At 39.2% G+C, this 18905-nt stretch overlaps 1 protein-coding gene across 2 annotated transcripts; it reads left to right on the forward strand.

Annotated features, from left to right (window-relative positions):
- The first annotated feature begins 8673 nt into the window (after positions 1 to 8673).
- Positions 8674 to 17404, forward strand: LOC131251023 (uncharacterized). 2 transcript variants are annotated; one of them, XM_058251468.1, is made up of 8 exons: positions 8674 to 9719; positions 10724 to 10856; positions 12808 to 13023; positions 13809 to 13964; positions 14156 to 14447; positions 15161 to 15561; positions 16235 to 16351; positions 17009 to 17404. In XM_058251468.1, the coding sequence occupies exons 1-8, from the start codon at positions 8704 to 8706 to the stop codon at positions 17369 to 17371; spliced, it is 2694 nt and encodes an 897-aa protein (XP_058107451.1). In that variant the 5' UTR covers positions 8674 to 8703; the 3' UTR covers positions 17372 to 17404. The 2 variants fall into 2 exon arrangements, with proteins under 2 accessions (XP_058107451.1, XP_058107452.1); XM_058251469.1 differs by having other exon boundaries at positions 14195 to 14447.
- The last annotated feature ends 1501 nt before the right edge of the window (positions 17405 to 18905 follow it).

The raw sequence follows: 18905 nt of genomic DNA on the forward strand, positions 1-18905 counted from the left end.
AAAAAATCAAAGCCGGTGAGATCTTAAAATATCACAATATCAAATTTTCACCTTGATGCATTTAATGTATATCCATATCATCCATCAGTTTTCCCGGCTCATTTTAAGGCATGGTATATACAAAAAATGAAGCAATCTAAACCTCAAACAGACCACACCATAGGAAACAATGGTCGTTAAATACCCACCATTAAAAACTTCCTATGGCCCGCCATAAATTCATTTGCCGTCCAACTAGTTTATAAGGTCACACAAACCTGAATGAAAGAATAACACAGATATCATCTTAATACAAAACTTTTGTGCCCTCAAGAAGTTTCTAACAGTCAATCACCATTGTTTCTTCTTGTGTGGTCTATTTGAGAATTGAATTACTTAATTTTTGGGCTCACGTTCTGGTAAAACCGATGGAAGGCATGTATATAATAAGGCTGATTGCATCCTACCCTTCGTGTCTCCAATTGGAAATGGGCAACAAGTTTGATTGGCCACCATGATGTATGGTCTTATCCACACTGTCCTTCTATTTTTTTCATATCATTTTAGGGTATGAGCCCAAAAATGAGGCAGATTCAAGGCTCTAGTAGACCACACCACACCAACCATCAGTGATAATAATTCTCTCCGTTGAAACTTTTATAAGGCCCATTGTGATGTTTATTTGCCATCCAATCTATTCATAAAGTTACATAGACTAGATGAAAAGAAAACACAAATATTAGCTTCATCCAAAACTTTTGTAGCCCCCGAGAAGTTTTAAACGGTGAGAATTTAATCCCCATTGTATAGTCCACTTTAGCCTTGGATTTGCCTCATTCTTGAATCTATACTCTAAAACGATACATAAAAATGGATGAATGGTGTGGATAAGACTCATACATCACAGTGGCCATTCAAACCTGCTTCCTGCCTGCTGGAGATGAGTAGGACGTAGCTATGGGCCCCACCATGATGTATGTGTTTCATCCATTTCGTTCATCCATTTTTATTGATCATTTTAAGGCTTGATCCCAAAAATGAGAGGTATATAATTCTCGAGTTGACCACACCATAGGAAAACAATAGTGATTGGATATCCACCATTAAAATCCTCCTAAGGCCCACTGTACTGTTTATTTGACATCCAATCTGTTGATTAGGTCATAAAGACCTAGATGAAGGGACAAAAAACAAAGATCAGCTTGATCCAAAACTTTCATTGCCCCCAAAAAGTTTTTAATGGTCGAAGTTCATTTAACATTGTTTCCTATAATATGGTCCACTTGAGACTGGGATATACCTCATTTTTTGTCCCATACCATAAAATGATCTAGAAAAATAGATGGATAGCATGGATGAAACACCTACATCATAGTGGGGCCCACATAACACCGACCATCAGCCATTAGATGGTGGTAGGGGAGTAGCCAATCCGTTTCTATATACAACATACACATCAGGGTGTGGGCCCCATTCTCAGGAAAACACCTACCCCTTTCGGCTCCCATCCGCTCTCTCTGTCCCTTCGCTTTTCATGTTTCTACGCTCTTTTTAGACATTGCCATAGGCCAGGGGCATGCTAAGAAAACCATCTCCTATAACGTGTCTAGATGCATGATAAAGTATCGGCCCCACAAACACGTCCAGATACATCATAAATATCTAGACGTACCATAAACGCGGCCACATGCATGAGCAGCTTTCATTGAATTTTCATGCAAATGCAACGAATGGAAAAAAATCAGAAGAACCCCTTTCGCAATATAAAAATAAAAAGCACCATGTAGGCCCCACCGGGTATTGTCTATAGAATCTAACTTGTTCATAAGAGCCGCCCAACATGCAAGTTGGACTACCAAAAATAAGGCCAGTCCAACCAACGCATTGGCCCATACACGATTTATAGTTTTTTGGATGGATTTTTTTTTTTTTTAATAGTGTGGCTCACCTAATGATAGCATATCGGCTCAAAGAATGCTAGGGTTAGATAGCACTTACACAATACCATGGGCCTGGTCACAGAAAACCATTTAAAACCTTAAAACCTTCAAATTCACATGGTGGCCAAATGATGGTTGGGCCCTTGAACAAGCAACGTGGGAGGGACCTGACTACAGGGACCATCTTAATATATGCATTGTGTATCTGCACTGTTTATCTGTTTTGTTAGCTTATTTTAGGGCATGGTCCCAAAATTGAAGTAGACATAAATTTCAGGTGGACCGCAGCACAGCAAACAGTACTTATTGACCATTAAAAACCTTTTTTTTAGTCTACCAAAGTTTTGGATTAAGTTGATATTTGTTTTTTTTTTCCATTCATTCAGGTCTGCGTGACATTATAAATAGGTTGGATGGTCAATAAACATTAAGGTGGACCCTATAAAGTTTTTAATGGTGAGCATTTAATGACCATTGTTTCTTACGGGGTGCTGTCCACGTCAAATTTTTATTTGCTTCAATTTTGCGACCATGGCCTATAATAAGCTGGCAAAACAGATGGGACAGCATGGATATACAATATATACATTGACGTGGGCCCTATGGCCCTATGGTTGTGGTCCCACCCTCATTACTAGTTTGGGGGTAGCAGCAAGTTGCCGAAGGAGGTTAGATGGTGAATAAACATTACGGTGGACCCTATAAAGTTTTTAATGGTGACTGTTCAATGACCACTAATTCCTATGGCATGGTCCACCTGAAATTTGTTATCTCTTCAATTTTGCGACCATATCTTTAAAATAAGCTGACAAAATAGATGGACAGCCTACATATACAACCCATACATTGAGGTCCCCTTGTGGTCAAGGTCCCACCCAAATTGTTAGTTTCAAGGTTGTAGCCAAGCCACGACTCTTTCTAGACAGGTTAGATGCCATGAACACCCCCCACCGGCATCGTGAGCATGCATTTGTAAGGTAAGCTAAAAAATAAATACAACCATCCTTTCTGATTTTAATTTTGTTACAGTGATCAAAAGTACTATTGCTAAAAAGCACAATAGATGGCTGTATTTACTAATAAGGTGGGTCCCATTAATAGAATCTCCCAAGTATATTAACTAATGATAAATCTAGTATAATTATCATAAGACTGCATTGTGCAATTTAATAACGGAGGGACCAAACTATCCTCGTCTATGAAATATTAATAAGGGAGCAACAAGGACATTGGAAAAAATGAATGATAGTGTGGATATAACATATCATGGTGGAGCCCACTATTAAAAATGAAGTAGATCCAAATATCAAGTGGATCACATCACAAGAAAACAGCCGTGATTAAGAATGCCTACTATTAGAAACTTCATATGCCCATTGTAATGTTTATTTCCCATCCAACCTGTTGTCTACAAATGTTAGCTTCATATCCAAAACTTTTGTGGCCTCGGAAGATTTTAACAGTGGTGGATGTTCAATTATCTCACTTTCCTATGGTATGGTTCACTTGAGATTTTGATTCACCACATTTTTTTGGGCTCGTGCCATAAAATAAGTTGGCAAAATGGTAGGACAACATGGATTTAACATAGACATCAAGGAGGGCCATATTTTTTTTAAAAAAAATTTATTTGGGATGTTTCAAAACTCATATGAAATATTAACGGCCATTTGGCACCATGGATTGGAGGGGATTGGAGGGGGGTTTCAAATTCCCATAGTTGTTTTGCAGCATAAAGTAAATGGGGGTTTCAAATCCAAGGGGTTTCTAATCCCCTCTTTGAGGGGGTTTGCAATCCACGGTAAGAGCTTGGATTGCACCTAAAATCATTTCAATAGTTGCAGGTGTAACATGTGTGTCACTGTACACTATCATTTTATTGGACACATGGCCACTAATAATGATTAGCACCATCCAAACATTGTCCATGTAAATCAACACCGTCTAAACATTGTCCATATTAATCAACGATTAAAAATTGTTGGTTAGTCACTTAGACATGATCTTGTGCTTGCGGTCCATTTGAGACTCGGAATTTCATCATTTTCAAGCAAAGCATATATTTCAGCGGGCTTATCACAACCATAGTGTCAAAAATTATATATCTCAGTAATTAGGGATATTAAAGTTGATTTAGTAATTAAATTCAAACTCCTATAAATATACCATGCATAGGTATTTTTGAATTAAAGTTGATTCCCACTCCAGGGTGTCAAACACAACGAGAGGATTGCCAATCCAAGGGGTTTTCAATCCTGGGGGTTCCAAATCCACACTCCCAAATAGGCCCTAAAGTGGATTGCATGGATTATGTATTGCATGCTTGAAATGGCATACACATGTAAGCTATATATGTATACAATGATACTTTCTGGGCCCCACCATTATGTATGTATTTTATTCACCCAGTTCATATTTGATTTTTTGAACATGCTTAAAAGTGTCCAGAGAGTTTATAAGTATTTTCGAATATTGTCGATTGATCGGTTCGATAGTTTGATTGATCGAGATTATCCAAAATTGTCCGGATACTAAGCTATATAATTCGCGGCTCACTCAATTGATTGACTAAGGTGGTCGATCGATCAAACCTTTGTTTCATGTACATATTGAAGACATCTGACAATAATCTCCATCATGGCTTCAATCATCATAAATCATTGCTCCAACCTCTATCTTTAATCGTCTCCATCATATCTTTTCAATTGTCGTCGTTTCTGTGCACACTCCGTCTTCATCAATCTTTTGCTAGAGTCAGAGAAGTCAAATATAATTGGAACTACTCCATGGGAACCACCTTAGTAATCATGTTAGCCGGATTCACATTTTTGTATATCTTCTCGAGAGTGACACCGTCTCTCTCAAATACCTATAAGATAAGATGATGACGAATATTAATATGTTTAGTTATAGAATGATAAGGTGATTTATTCGCCAAATTTATCATGCTTTCACTATCACAATTAACTGGCATGACATCCTACTAAAGTCTGAATTCGTTCATCATTCCTGTTAACCAAATACATTCCTTGAATGCTTTTGTCACTGGCATATATTCAGCTTCTGTTGTGAAAAGTATAACTATATACTGAAGCTTCGACATTAAATTGTTCGCTCCACCCACTAATACAAATAAATAATCAGAAGTCAACCTTCTGTTGTCTACATTTCCTATATAATTTAAATCTACATATCCTATTAACTTTCCATTTGATTATGAAGATGTCAAGACATAGTTCGATATGCCTTATAGATAATGAAATAGTCATTTTACTGCTTACTAATGTTGTTTGTCATGGTTTGAAATGTAACTGCTCACAACACTTACTACATGTGAAATATTTATTCTCATAGAGATCATGACATACATCAAACCGCTAACTGTATTCAAATAGAGCACACGAGACATACATGCTTTTCTTCATCTATAATGGTACATTAATTTGAATAAAGCCTAAAGGAAACAACATGGGGTGTTCTAACTAGTTTAGCATTGTTCATCTCAAACTTCACCAATACCTTCTGAATATACTCCGCCTGAGATAATTGTAACATATCTTTGTTTATGTCTATACTGATAATCTTTTTTTCAGCCTCAAAATATTTCATTCCGAATGTCCCTAATAGTTGAATCTTCAATAGGTTGATTTCAAATATGCTATGATTGGCGATAAACATTTTATCAATATATAATACCAGTAGGATAAATTCTCTATTACTCAGTATCTTTAAGTGGATACAAGGATCATATTTACTCCTAGTAAACCAGTAACTCATTATGAAAGTATCAAACAACTTGTACCACTACCTAGACGATTGTTTCAGACCTTAGAATGACCTCCTCAACCTGCAAACTTTATTTTTTAAGTCATCTTCTTTGAACCCCTTTGATTACTTTATGTAAATCTACTATTCTAACTCTTCATGTTTAAAAGTAGTCTGTATATCCATTTGCTTAAGTTCCAAGTTGTACTGGACAACCAACGCCAACACAAACCTGATAGATACCTGTTGGATAATAGGTGCGAAAATCTCATTAAAGTTGATGCCTTTTTTCTGTGCACACTCCTTCGCAATCAATCTTGCCTTGTATTTGTCTTATTTCTTCCGATAAATTCACTTGGACCTGATTGTTTTACACATCCAGTTTTTTAGATAAATTTTTAAGTGTGAACCCAAATATATAGCATATCTAAATTTCAAGTACAAAGCATCACTTGAAAAAGTTGTGATTGAATGCCCACCATTAAAAATTTTTTAAGATCCACTGCAATGTTTATTTGCCATCCAACCTGTTGATAAGGTCAAAGACTTGGATGGAAGGGCCACACAAATATCAACTTGATCTAAAAAATTTGTGGGCACTAAGAAGTTTTTAATGGTCAATCACCACTGTTTCCAGTGGTGCGGTCCACCTAAGATTTAGATTTTTTGCATTTTTTAGACTCATAACGAGAAATCAAAACAAAAAGTTTTAGAGCTCTTCAGTTGCGTACGTGCAGAATGATTACTGAAAAGAGGTCAATTGACTTTAAACTAGCGTGGCCTATTATTAATTAATATTGACCATAGGTTTATTGCTAGAAACCTTAGATGGTCAAAAACCCCTCAATAAATAAATCAAAACCTTTCCATCAAAGTCTGAAAATACATAATTAAAAGGAAAACCAAATGAAGTGGATTGCTTCCAGCACCCACCACCACAGATACCATGACAGTACAGTGTGGCCCAAGCGCTATAAGGCTCAACATGATTTCATGTCTCTTTTTTCTAAGATTTCAAGCCCATGGACCACACCACAAGAAATAGCGGCGATCAAACACCTGCCTTTGGAAATTTCTGGGGTCCACCGTAGTTTTGAATCAAGCTCATGTATGTCCAATCCCTTGTCGAGGTCTACGTGATCTTTATTTATTTTTATTTTTTTACTTTTTGTTGTCGTTATCTTGTTACGTCTTCGTGATCTTACGAATAGTTTAGCTGGAGAAAACATGATGGTGGGTTTTAAGAAGTTGAATGGAAGACCGGTGGGTGTCGTCCCTACCTGAGTTTTAGATATAAAAGCGAATTAGCTGATGTACCACACACCACCGACCTAACTGTGTTGACATCACTAAGTTATATCCTAACTGTCCTTCCATTTAGGGAGCCTATCCTAAGGATTTAGCTGAAAATTAAGACAGATTCAAAGGGACTGCACTGCAAAAGGAAGTGGGGATTGAACGCCTACCCTTCAAACCTTTTCGGGGTTACAGAAGTTTTGGATCAATATGATATTTTTCACTTCATCCCGGTCTGTGGGATCTTATGAACAGATTGGATGGAAAATAGGCGTTATGGTGGGCTCTACGAATGTTTTAACAGTGAGAATCATTGTCCCACTCTCTGTACCTACACTGCCGGACCGAACCCCAATATAATACCAATCAGACGGTCTTGATCACATCTAAAAGAGGACCGTTAATGGGAATAACATCCTAACCGTCCAACGAAGGCCTTTCTTCCAACCAAATATAGTACATTAGTACTCTAGAGAAATGGAAATCGTTTTGCGTCTGTCGCGACACAGGATCCAGCTTGTGTAGCCACCCAGTTGGGCCCACATGCTAAAAAGGTCCATTGATTTGAACCGTGTAGATAAATAAGCTATTGTCTAACGTTGAGGTTTTGGTGATGATCCCAACCCTTTTAGATGAATGTCAGCCATTGAAAATTTTCTTTAATTGTAATAAATTCATATACAGGGATTTTGAGGGTCAAAATGATCCGTTCACAGTAAGTAGCCCTTTATACAATAAATTCCACAACATGGACCGTTCAGATCATCAGATCACTCAGCATGCCGGCTACAGTGGGCTGCGATGCAGGATTGAGTCTGAGTCGCGACGGAGTAAAAAAGAACTCGTTTTTGATATATTTCTTCCTTGGCCGTCTATCTTCAGGACACTGATCGAAAGACTTACGAATTTTCTACCTAAGAAGTTTCGTAAAATGATCCATCCATACCAGTTTTGCATTAAATCAACGGTCGAATTAACTCTACGTGGGCCCCACTTGTACAATCTGACGGAGGACACCATTCAAAGTTCCCGCAGTCAACACACGGTTTCAGGCCCTTCCACAAAACGCCGAAAGAGACTTCATCCCAGTCCCATCACCCTCGCGAATCTAACCATCTATGTATAGAGACATGCTCCAGGTCTCTCAGAGCACTATAAGTTACAGTGCTCCTAGTTGCATAATTTAATTTATACACTTCAATCCATCGATCTTAACCGTTCATTAAGTTATAATAATATTCCATAATCTACTATAAAAAAATCACTTTGATATAATGATACAGTACATTCATGATTTGTCCTTATTTTTCTAGCCATTATTTTTTCAAGCCATCAATGGGATTATTACAATTGCCTAGCAAAGATGTTTCTTTAGAATAATAACCAATCCATTGTGTTTTCTAACAAAAGGACGGATCGAAATTTTCATTAAACATATTTTTATGTAAATAATATTGACCGTCCATATTTAGGGCCACTGATCAAATGGTTATTATTTTTCATATTAGTGTGATATTTTCATGGTATCCTTTAAATGTCATTTATAAGTAATTAACGGTCTAGATTAACTGATTCAACTTTCTAAGTGTCCAAATTCTATTTGGAGCACTATAACTTAGTGTGCTGATAGCACCGGAACATTACTTCTATATCTATATAAATAAATCCATTGGACTTTGAATCTTCTGAATAGATTCAAATTGCAATTTTTGCCAATCCAAACATGCCACCTCCCATTAAGCTCTCCAAAAAGCACCACAAGCGCCTTAACAATCCATTCCCTTCTACCCCAAAATCTCTCCCATTCATCCCTGGAAATCTTGTCTATAATAGCCAGAATCTCCCCCACCACCACCAAACCTTCCCAATTGGCCATGATTTCCAGCTTCATCACACCCATAAAAATTGTGGGTCTCTCGTCATTTCCCACCAATCACAGCCACACAGAAGCATCTGGTCTACCGCCTCAGGGCAGGCCTTTGTCTCTGCGGCATTTGTAGAAACAGAGGTGGAAGAAAGCAGAGGATCGTTTGTGATAAAAGACAGAGATGTTCTGTTCATCTGCAACCATCAGTCTGTTGAAGATATACAGGTCCTGGATCGATCAACGGTCGATTTCTCATCTGGGTCTTTGAAATTTGATTCGGAAATCGCCATTTCGGATCGATTGGGAGATACCCAATTCCCGGCTTTGATTATAACCGGATGGATTTTCAGTGGGAAGAAGATCCTGAAATCCATGGGCGGAAAAAAGTCCGACTTCGAGACCAAAAAAATCAAATTAGGAAGGGTGAAGAGGCTTTTGATTTCTGCGAGATATCGGGTTTTGCTTTACCAGGAAAACCAACACCAAGTTGGTTTTCGAGTCGATTTCGGAAAACCCAATTTGGAATTGCACCGTCCAAAGGAGTTCCCAAAACCTTCCAGAAGCTTCCGGAGCCTGCGGTGGAGGCTCGGTCAGTTTCAGAAGCGGCGGATCGGGTGGTTCTCGAGGCACAGGGGATTCACAAAGTTGTCGTCAGACGAGGAACGACAGGAAGAGAAAGTTGGAGAATTGAAGGAATTCAATCGAGTTTTCATCACATATACGAGCGAGGCAGATGAGCGGTTTTATGGGTTTGGAGAGCAGTTCTCTCACATGGAATTTAAAGGCAGGCGGGTGCCTATACTCGTGCAAGAACAAGGTGTTGGGAGGGGAGATCAGCCCATTACTCTTGCAGCTAATTTAGTTAGTTACAGGTAGATTTCGCTCCATAATCCGATGTTTTAATTTCTTGGATTTTTAATTTGTTTTGATTGGTGATTATGGTTATCATCCCAAAATGTAGAAAACCTCAGTAATTCAATGATAGAATTGCTTTTCCTGATGCAAGTGTTTTAACACCAACAGTGACATTTTTCTACGAGTTATTCTTGTAGCTGTCTGATTAAGATCAGACGATGATGGGAAGTGAGTCCTGCTTGTTTTTATGTTCCAAAAAGCAATGAGGCAAAGTGGGCCCTGCTTTATATCACCATATCATCTTGATTGGATGCTGGTTATGAGTTATAATCCTAGCACAAGGAAAACACAACAATTTGATGATCTGCAGGATAGTGACTTTTTGCTATGGGTTATTCTTTTCAGTCTTGGTAACAAACTGCTCTTTTCTTTTGAGCCAGAGCCCTATTTTTTCTCATTTTACTGTTTAATGGCGACCATTGTAATGGTAGCGACAGTCAACCATTGTATGGTCACGCACCATTTTTAAAATTTTGATCTTAACCACCTAATATTTGGACCTTTTTTCAGTTAAATGTGGATCACTGTTGTTTTTCTTTATGCATCTATCTAGTTGCAGGCTACCAATCAAAGGGTTAGGATTGTCCCATTGAGAAAACATTTGGGCCATGAGCCATCCACTGTCTTGGCCATCAGATCAACCACACTGATGAAAGTTGTTCTAAATGAGAGCCCGAGATACTATGCCTAGCCCCAGATTCACGATCTTTTTTTTCTTTTCTTTTTTCAATTTAAATGGTTTTAGGAACCAATACTAACATGTTTAAATCTTATAACCATCCCATCCAATCAAGATCAGTAGGTGGTGGGAAGTGGGCCTCACTGACTTTAAGAGGTGAGGTGTGGTGTTGATCATGATCATATGGTAGAGAAGATTCATCCGAAGCCAAATAACAAATGTCTTCCCACTGAATTATTTCCCATGTTTTTATATTAGAATATATTTTTTTCCTGCATGCAGGTCTGGGGGCGATTCAAGCACGACTTACGCTCCTTCACCATTCTACATGACATCAAAGATGAGGTCTCTTTATCTTGAAGGATATGGCTATTCGATTTTCGATCTAACAAAACGGGATAGAGTACAGATTCAGGTAATTCAGTAAGAAACTGTATCCATTGCAGTTTTTTTCCCTCGTCCTTTCTTTCTGTGGGAAAAATGTTTTCAGATCAACACAAGTGATGGCTTTAATCAAAAGGATTTAGGCCATGTTTGGATGTACCCTCAATCCATCTTTCCAGCTGAAACATTTGATACAGATACAAAATGGATTCAGCTGCCAGCAATCTATCTGTTTTCCATCAAACCGGCCCAAAATAATGATTCTGGTTGGTTTTTCTAGGAGTAGAGACAAGCGGGCTATCTGTTATTTGTGGTTTGTGACGCACATTGACCCCCATAAGCAGATGTTCTGTCTTCTTGAACGGTGCATATATGAAAGAGAGAAACGAGCATTTCTAGTCATTAACAGAAGACAAATCCAACTTAACTGTTAGTCGAGGATTATCCTAAATCAATTATAACTCCTTTGTTGCAACTGAGATCTTGCTACTATGGGATAATCGACGTTGAAACTTTTGTTTTTGGTTGTGTTTGGATGTACTATTGAATTGAATTGGAATTACTACTCTAATAATGCAAATAACCAAACTGTAATTTCCTTCCTCGGTATCCATATTAAGGGACTCGGCTTCAATATGCAATTATGGTATTTTCAAGTTGGAAAGGATCGCAACTGCAAATTGGGAGCTATTCCCTCATTATGAATACTGGGAAACATTGTTAGTTTTTTGTTGTTTCCTCATGATTAAACTAAATGTTCGCAATTCAATTCACTTGTGCATCCAAAGATTCCAAATGTAGAGTGGTGTAGTGGGCCTGTGGATTAAGGAAGGAGATCAACATCTTCTCCTAGTTGATGATCCTTGAATTCATAAGGATTGGAAATCTCTAAATGAGAAATGAAAGTGATGTCTATGATATACTTGATGGCCTTATGTAAGCAAAAGAGGCCCTATCCCTACTCCAACTCAAACTAGGAAACTTTCCCAAAATGGTAAAAATATTTAAAATAGTAAAGATGTCTAACACTACCCAAATTTGTTAACAACCGTTAGATGACTAAAACAAAGACTTTGAACCACAACCGGACTCTTAAAACCCTAAAACTAGCAAAAACGTAACTTACTAAAAATAGCAAGTTTTGAACTAAAACGCAATTTGTACTTATAAATTGGCCTTTCTTCAAGAAATTCCCTTGAGGCCAACCAAATCTGTCAATCGCCACGTTGTAGAGCTCGTTGACAGCTTTCCAGTGACATTATGTGTGCGAATCGATAATTGGATACAAAGTTATGGCTGTTGCAAGCTATAGTGTGGATTTAGGCCCTTTTTGCCCAATTAGGGCACCTCTGGCCTGAATTCGTGCGATCATGGCACTCCATTGAGTCACCCCATGACCCATCCTACATCACAGAACCTTGTCTTTTTTATGAATGGATCTCATTTTATTAAAAAAGAAAATACAAAATACAAAAAGAGCCAAAAGGCCAACAACAAGCTAAAGAGCAAATCCGAAATTGCGAACGCAGCTTTTGTCTATTTATCGTTCAAACTTCTTCATTACGGAGAAGAATGGCAAATGCATCTTCGACTGATTCTTTCCACCAGCAAGGAAGTTTCTAGACTTAAAACCCCTACTTTCAGCCTTTCGTGGTGCTTGTGACATCCTCTCCTTTTTACTCTATTCCCTCTCCTCGTCATGGCATTTTTATGCTGTCAATGCCAATAGCCTGCTCTCATCTTTATCATGCTAGAAAAAGGTCCCCAATGTTTTATTTTCTAACTGAATTGGTTGAAAATCTTAAATATACATGGATGGTTTCATTGAACATACATGGGTGGCCCCTCTAACGAATGGGTCGACCTGATTCATGTTGGGTCCCATCTTATGCAAGGCTCACATGTACTCCCATGTACGTGAAGCATTTATAGGGAGTCATTCCTGCCAATCTCACTCTTTTGTCATTGGTTATCATGTGTAGATATACAGTGACAGTGTTCAAGGAAGGATATTGAATGGGAATACCCCAGTTGAGCTTATTGAACGGTTTACAGACACCATTGGGAGACCACCAGAGCTTCCAAAATGGATTATATCTGGTGCTGTTGTCGGAATGCAAGGCGGTACGGAAGCTGTATGCCGTGTTTGGGATCGATTGCAGGATTACAATGTTCCTATTTCTGCATTCTGGTTACAGGTGAGTAATCAGGATTATGATGTGCATTGAGAATTCAGCTTGCATGCATACAAATACACATACATTCACATATCATATATATATGCATACATTGATGCATGGATCCATCAGTCCTGCATAATGCGGGGGCATTTTCACACCAGGCTCGAGTGGGGTGGCCTATGGGATGCAGGGGCACACTCGGGGTGGGTGGCCCATGGAACCCATGGATTTGGGGCCCATGTGTGGCGGAACCCATGGATTTGGGGTCCACGATGAGAGTTCGGCTGAGGACCTAACCCATGGATTTGGGGCCTGGGCTATGAGGTAAAGGGATTAATTCGCCATGCTCTATCAGTTCGAGATTTTAGAGCAAGTGGTTAATTGTCTTGCATCACTGCAGCTCCTGCTATAGAGCTAGTCTACACTTTCCTACACATGCCATTGTCGCACATGAGTGAGAGATCCAGGCTGTTCATCTGGTAGGCCTTAATCAGGCTGGCCGTTTACTTGTGACCATTCATCAGATGGTCGAATCATGTATGTTGAATTTGGATTGCTAGTCAATTCCTTATGACTGTTCGTGTCTCTCATAAATGTTGGGTCATCAGATGACCAGGCTGGCCTAATTTCCAGGCCCCTGCAACATACTCGGAGGGATTGATGAATGGCCCGGATCTCATATGAGGAAAGTACGATCCAAAATTTGAAATCTGACTCCTGTTATTATCCGTTGCATCTCTCTACATACGTAACTTGTTTGTGCATTGTCTATCCTTATTAAAAATCGGATGGTTACTGTGTAGGATTGGGTGGGGCAGAGGGAAACGATGATCGGCTCACAGTTGTGGTGGAACTGGGAAGTTGACACAACTCGATATGCAGGATGGACTAAACTAGTAGACGATCTTCGATCTCACAACATCAAAATGATGGCCTACTGCAATCCGTGTCTGGCTCCGGTATTTATTTCTGCCTCATCAAAGCTTAACTAAAAGGATGTTGGAATTCGAAAGATGATAAAAATGAGAGAACATGCAGTTGCAACAGGCTTAAATTTTTTAAAAAAAGAATAATATAAAAATACGATGTTTCTCATCATCTCAACAATTGCATTTCTTCACGATATTATTCTGCCCATCCTCTCCAAAAGCGAGCAGGTACAATTCTTGAAGCTTCCCTTTCTTTCCAGATAGATGATAAGCCAAACAAAAAGAAGAACCTTTTTGAGGAGGCGAACGACTTGGGCATCTTGGTGAAAGATGAAGCTGGTGAAACATACATGATTCCGAATACGGCTTTTGATGTAGGAATGTTGGATTTCACACACCCCGCTGCTGGCAGTTGGTTCAAGAAGATCTTACGTGAAATGGTGGATAGTGGAGTGAGGGGCTGGATGGCGGATTTCGGTGAAGGATTACCATTAGATGCTTGCCTATTTTCAGGTCTATAATTCTAGCTCTCCCTGGCATAGTATAGTGGATCAAATGAATGCCATTTTATTTTATTTTTTGGTTTTACCCATACATGATCTGGTTGGCTCATTCATATGATGGGCCTATTTTCCGTTAACCTTAACCGTTGATCTGCTTGTCTCAGTCATATGATGGGATCTATTTTCCAGTAACCTTAACAGTTGATATTGTGGCTCATTCATATGATGGACCATGGCCTACTATCTCCCATGTCAGATGATCCTAGTCATCTGACTAAACAGGACTATTGCAACCAATGATTCACATTTAATGGAGCATGATTGGATGGTTAGGATCATCTGATGGGGAAATTTTGGGGTATCTCTTACGCACCACCGACCTAGTATATGGACAATAGGACCAGCAAAATTGGGCCCCACGTGTACACTTGATTGGATGAAGCAAATGCTCACCTGCTATTTCCCCTGTCAGACGATCCTAGACATCCGACTAAACAGGACCATTGCAACCAATGATCCACATTTAATGGAGCATGGTTGGATGGTTAGGATCATCTGATGGGGAAATTTTGGGGTATCTCTTGTACACCACCAACCCACCATATGGACAATAGGATCATCAAAATTGGGCCCCACATGTACATTTGATTGAGCGAAGCAAATGCTCTATTGAACATTGTATCTCTTCATTTCAAAACTAACTAGGGACCTTTTGTTGGTCAGGTGAAGATCCAATTTCCGCTCACAACAGATACCCTGAACTATGGGCTAAAATAAATAGGGAATTCGTTGATGAGTGGAAATCAACGCATCAAGCAACAGATGGTGAAGATGATGATGAGAGCTTGGTCTTCTTCATGAGGGCTGGTTTCAGAGATAGTCCCAAGTGGGGCATGTTGTTTTGGGAAGGCGACCAAATGGTAAGTTGGCAGAACAACGACGGAATAAAGAGCGCTGTTGTAGGCTTGCTGAGTAGTGGACTCTCCGGTTTTGCCTTTAACCACAGTGACATTGGAGGCTACTGTGCAGTTAACTTGCCTATAATTGGGTACCGAAGAAGTGAAGAATTGCTTCTCCGATGGATGGAGTTGAATGCATTCAGCACGGTTTTCCGGACCCACGAAGTAAGTCGAACCCCTATTGTCATAGAAATTATCATTTCTGCTCAAATTAATGGTGATTGGATTGTCCAAGATCATGTGGTAGAGATCATATACCTTAAAGTGGGCAATCTAGCATGAGAGCAAGACATTGAGCAACACGACTCGAATTAGACATGTGACACAATGTTCCATGATCCAGACCATTCATCTAGTGGGTCCTGCCATTAACGTGCAGTTATTGGCAAATCGCATGGGTTTGATGACCGTACCCCATCAAATTCTCATTCAATGCTAACTATAGCAGCCATTCCTTTCTACCGATCCTCCAGAGTTCACTGTGTGCGGTTAGTGTGATTCTGTCAAAGAGATTTTTCTGTTCTTGGCTTTTTGCTGATAAATGGTCCAGATCTTGGATTTGAGTGCAAGGCATCAACTAAGGAAACTGCTGCCTGAAACTTTAAGAGCCGTTTCTCTCTCTGAGAATTTCGGTGTCTTCTTGGTATTTTCTAAAAAGTGCCCACAACAAGATATTACTACAATAGTTTCCATTTGGGACGTTAATATAAAATCTTTTTTTATTTTTTATTTTTCATGAATTTTAATGTTGTGGATGCCATTAACATGATTTGATCTCATCAATTTCCGAAATATTTGCTAACTTGAACTATTGCTGTCCTTTGATGGTTGTCAACAGGGAAACAATCCATCTGCCAACACCCAATTCTATTCGAATGACCGCACCTTATTGCATTTCGCACGTTTTGCAAAAGTATACAAGGCATGGGAGTTCTACAGAATCCAACTTGTGAAGGTAATTTCGCACACTAGTACAAACGGCCAATTTTTCTTTGCAACTGAGGAAGTGTTAGCATGTTTGATCAAGCATGTGTGTGGCCCAACAAATGTATTCGTATGGAAATGATCCTAACCTTTCGATTGAGCATGATTAAATGTCAGCCATTGCTGGCAATTCTCCATTTTCATCAAATGGCTAGGATAATCTTATAGGGGGAGATGTAAGAACTTGGCTCATCCCATGATGGGGACCTACAAGGTAAGTGTAATAGGTCCATGGTTTAAAACACAGACAGGACCTGATGGTCGGACTGGATTGGACCGGACCCACCTAGCAAAACAGGTCAGGTCGCTCAACTCCCATTCAGGGAAATAAGCCATTCAAACTGTCTGGATGAACCGGTCCAATCATTCAAGTCAGGTGGTTCATCTGGTCCTGGTCATACATTCAATTCTGTCTATTTCATACCTTTGTGTTCCATGCTGAAGTCATGGGTCGGACCAGTTTGGACTGACCCAGCCCCAAAAACAAGACAGGGACCTGCCAGAGTTTTAAAACATTGACCCAGATTATCAAAAGGTGGGCCCCACCAGTACCACCACAGAGCCAAACAAACACTCCACATCCTCATTATGTGCTGTGTGAACTCATGTTTTATTTGTGTTAATCCAGCAAGCTGCTCAAAAAGGGCTGCCCGTCACTCGGCATCTGTTTATCCACTTCCCAGATGACGACCATGTTCATAGCTTGACCTATCAGCAGTTCTTGGTTGGAACTGAGATCTTGGTGGTGCCGGTCCTCAACAAAGGTAAGAACACAGTCAAGGCCTACTTCCCATTAGCTGAAGGATGTTCTTGGATTCATATTTGGACAGGGAAACTATATGGTACTCCATTCGATCATTCAAGCCCTCGACGGTCAGGATTCGAAGCTTGGGTCGAAGCTCCCATTGGCTATCCTGCCGTGTTTGTAAAGTTTGGTTCTCAAATTGGAGAAGCCTTTGTAAGGAATCTAAGAGATTTTGGTATTCTGTAAATTAGAAATTCTTGAAGAAGCCTCGTTTGATTCTTTTGTTGGTTGTATGATTGTTTTTGTAATTTAGTCTTCTGAGGCAGTGTTTGGCTGCTCAAATGAATCCAATTGCAATAATTCAATTCAATAAGCTCAAATGACCAATCCCAAAATTGTAGTTCAGAGTTCAGAAAATTTCAGACTGAAAACTATATTTGATCATGTGCATGCTTGACTCAAGCTGGCGCTTAATAATAGTAATAGAGAGATGCTCTAGTGCTCTGAGAGCAGTGTAATTTATAGTGCTCCCAGTTGCATTGGGAAGCTTAGATGGTCTAATTAATTGATCCAGACCGTTCATTAGGTTCAATGCAAATTTAATGGTCACCATGCAAAACATAACAACAATCTGACAAATATGAACCATTTTCTAATGGTATTTAATATCTACGGTTGAGATCACTTGCACAAGAAATAGGTCCAATCAACAATTTGATCCATCTATTTGTTAGGGCCTATCATGTGTTGCTTATGATTCTAAAGAATCATTTTATTAGGCAATTGTAACCATCCCATGCATGGCTTAAAAAACGGATGGCTGTAAAAATAAGAGAAATTTACGACTGTAAACTTCACCTTTTACTCACCGTCTTTTCTAAACAATCCCAAACTTTACTTTCTCAAACAAAGCCATTCTGTACGGACACTATTTTCAGACGAAAATATGCTTGTGTGTAGGTGGCACCATGAAACCTATGGCTACGAATTGTAATCGTAGCATTGGAAAGCATGAAATTCAATGAGGCAAGCATGAATTCAACTGGCTAAACCTATCACTACGGATTATAAGCGTAGCCATTGGCAAACAAACATGAAATTCGACAAGGCATATTCAACGAGAGCCTCGTTAATTTCATGTTTACCTGAGAATAGCTGTGGTTATAATTCGTAGCTATTGGTTTGACTCGGTGAGTTTCATATTTGCCTCTTTGAATTTCATGTGTACATATGGCTACGGTTATAATTCGTAGCCATGTGTAGAGGTATTTTCGTCTGCAAATAATATGCCTGTACAAAATGGTTTTGATTAGGAAAGTAAAGTTTAGGAGCGCGTTAAAAAGACGGTGGGTAAAAGGTGGAGTTGACGGTTGTAAATTTCTCTAAACAATAAGGCCAAAAATCAAAGATAGTACTAAGTAGCCCTTATCCATTAGAAGTGGCACTCTGGTTGTCCACCTAATCCTTTTCATGTTGTGGCCCACCTAATCCTTTCTATGTTGTGGCTGGTTTAGTCTGGTCAAGTTGCCCTTTTTATAAGTTACCCCTTTTATAACTCAAGTACAGAACTAGCATTGGCTCTAATATCAATTGTTAAAATTTAACAATTATGCCAAAAGTCTAGAACTGATGGAATGCATCAAGCTCCAGTAGGAGATACAACGGGATTTCTAGTAAATTTCAAAATCTACTACATTTGTGGGCTTCACATTGATGCGTATGTTTTATCCATGTTGTCCATCATGTTATGCCTTTATAGGTGACAATCGAGTTGTATATG

Source organism: Magnolia sinica, chromosome 7, assembly GCF_029962835.1.
Source record: "Magnolia sinica isolate HGM2019 chromosome 7, MsV1, whole genome shotgun sequence".
NCBI classification, from domain to species: domain Eukaryota; kingdom Viridiplantae; phylum Streptophyta; class Magnoliopsida; order Magnoliales; family Magnoliaceae; genus Magnolia; species Magnolia sinica.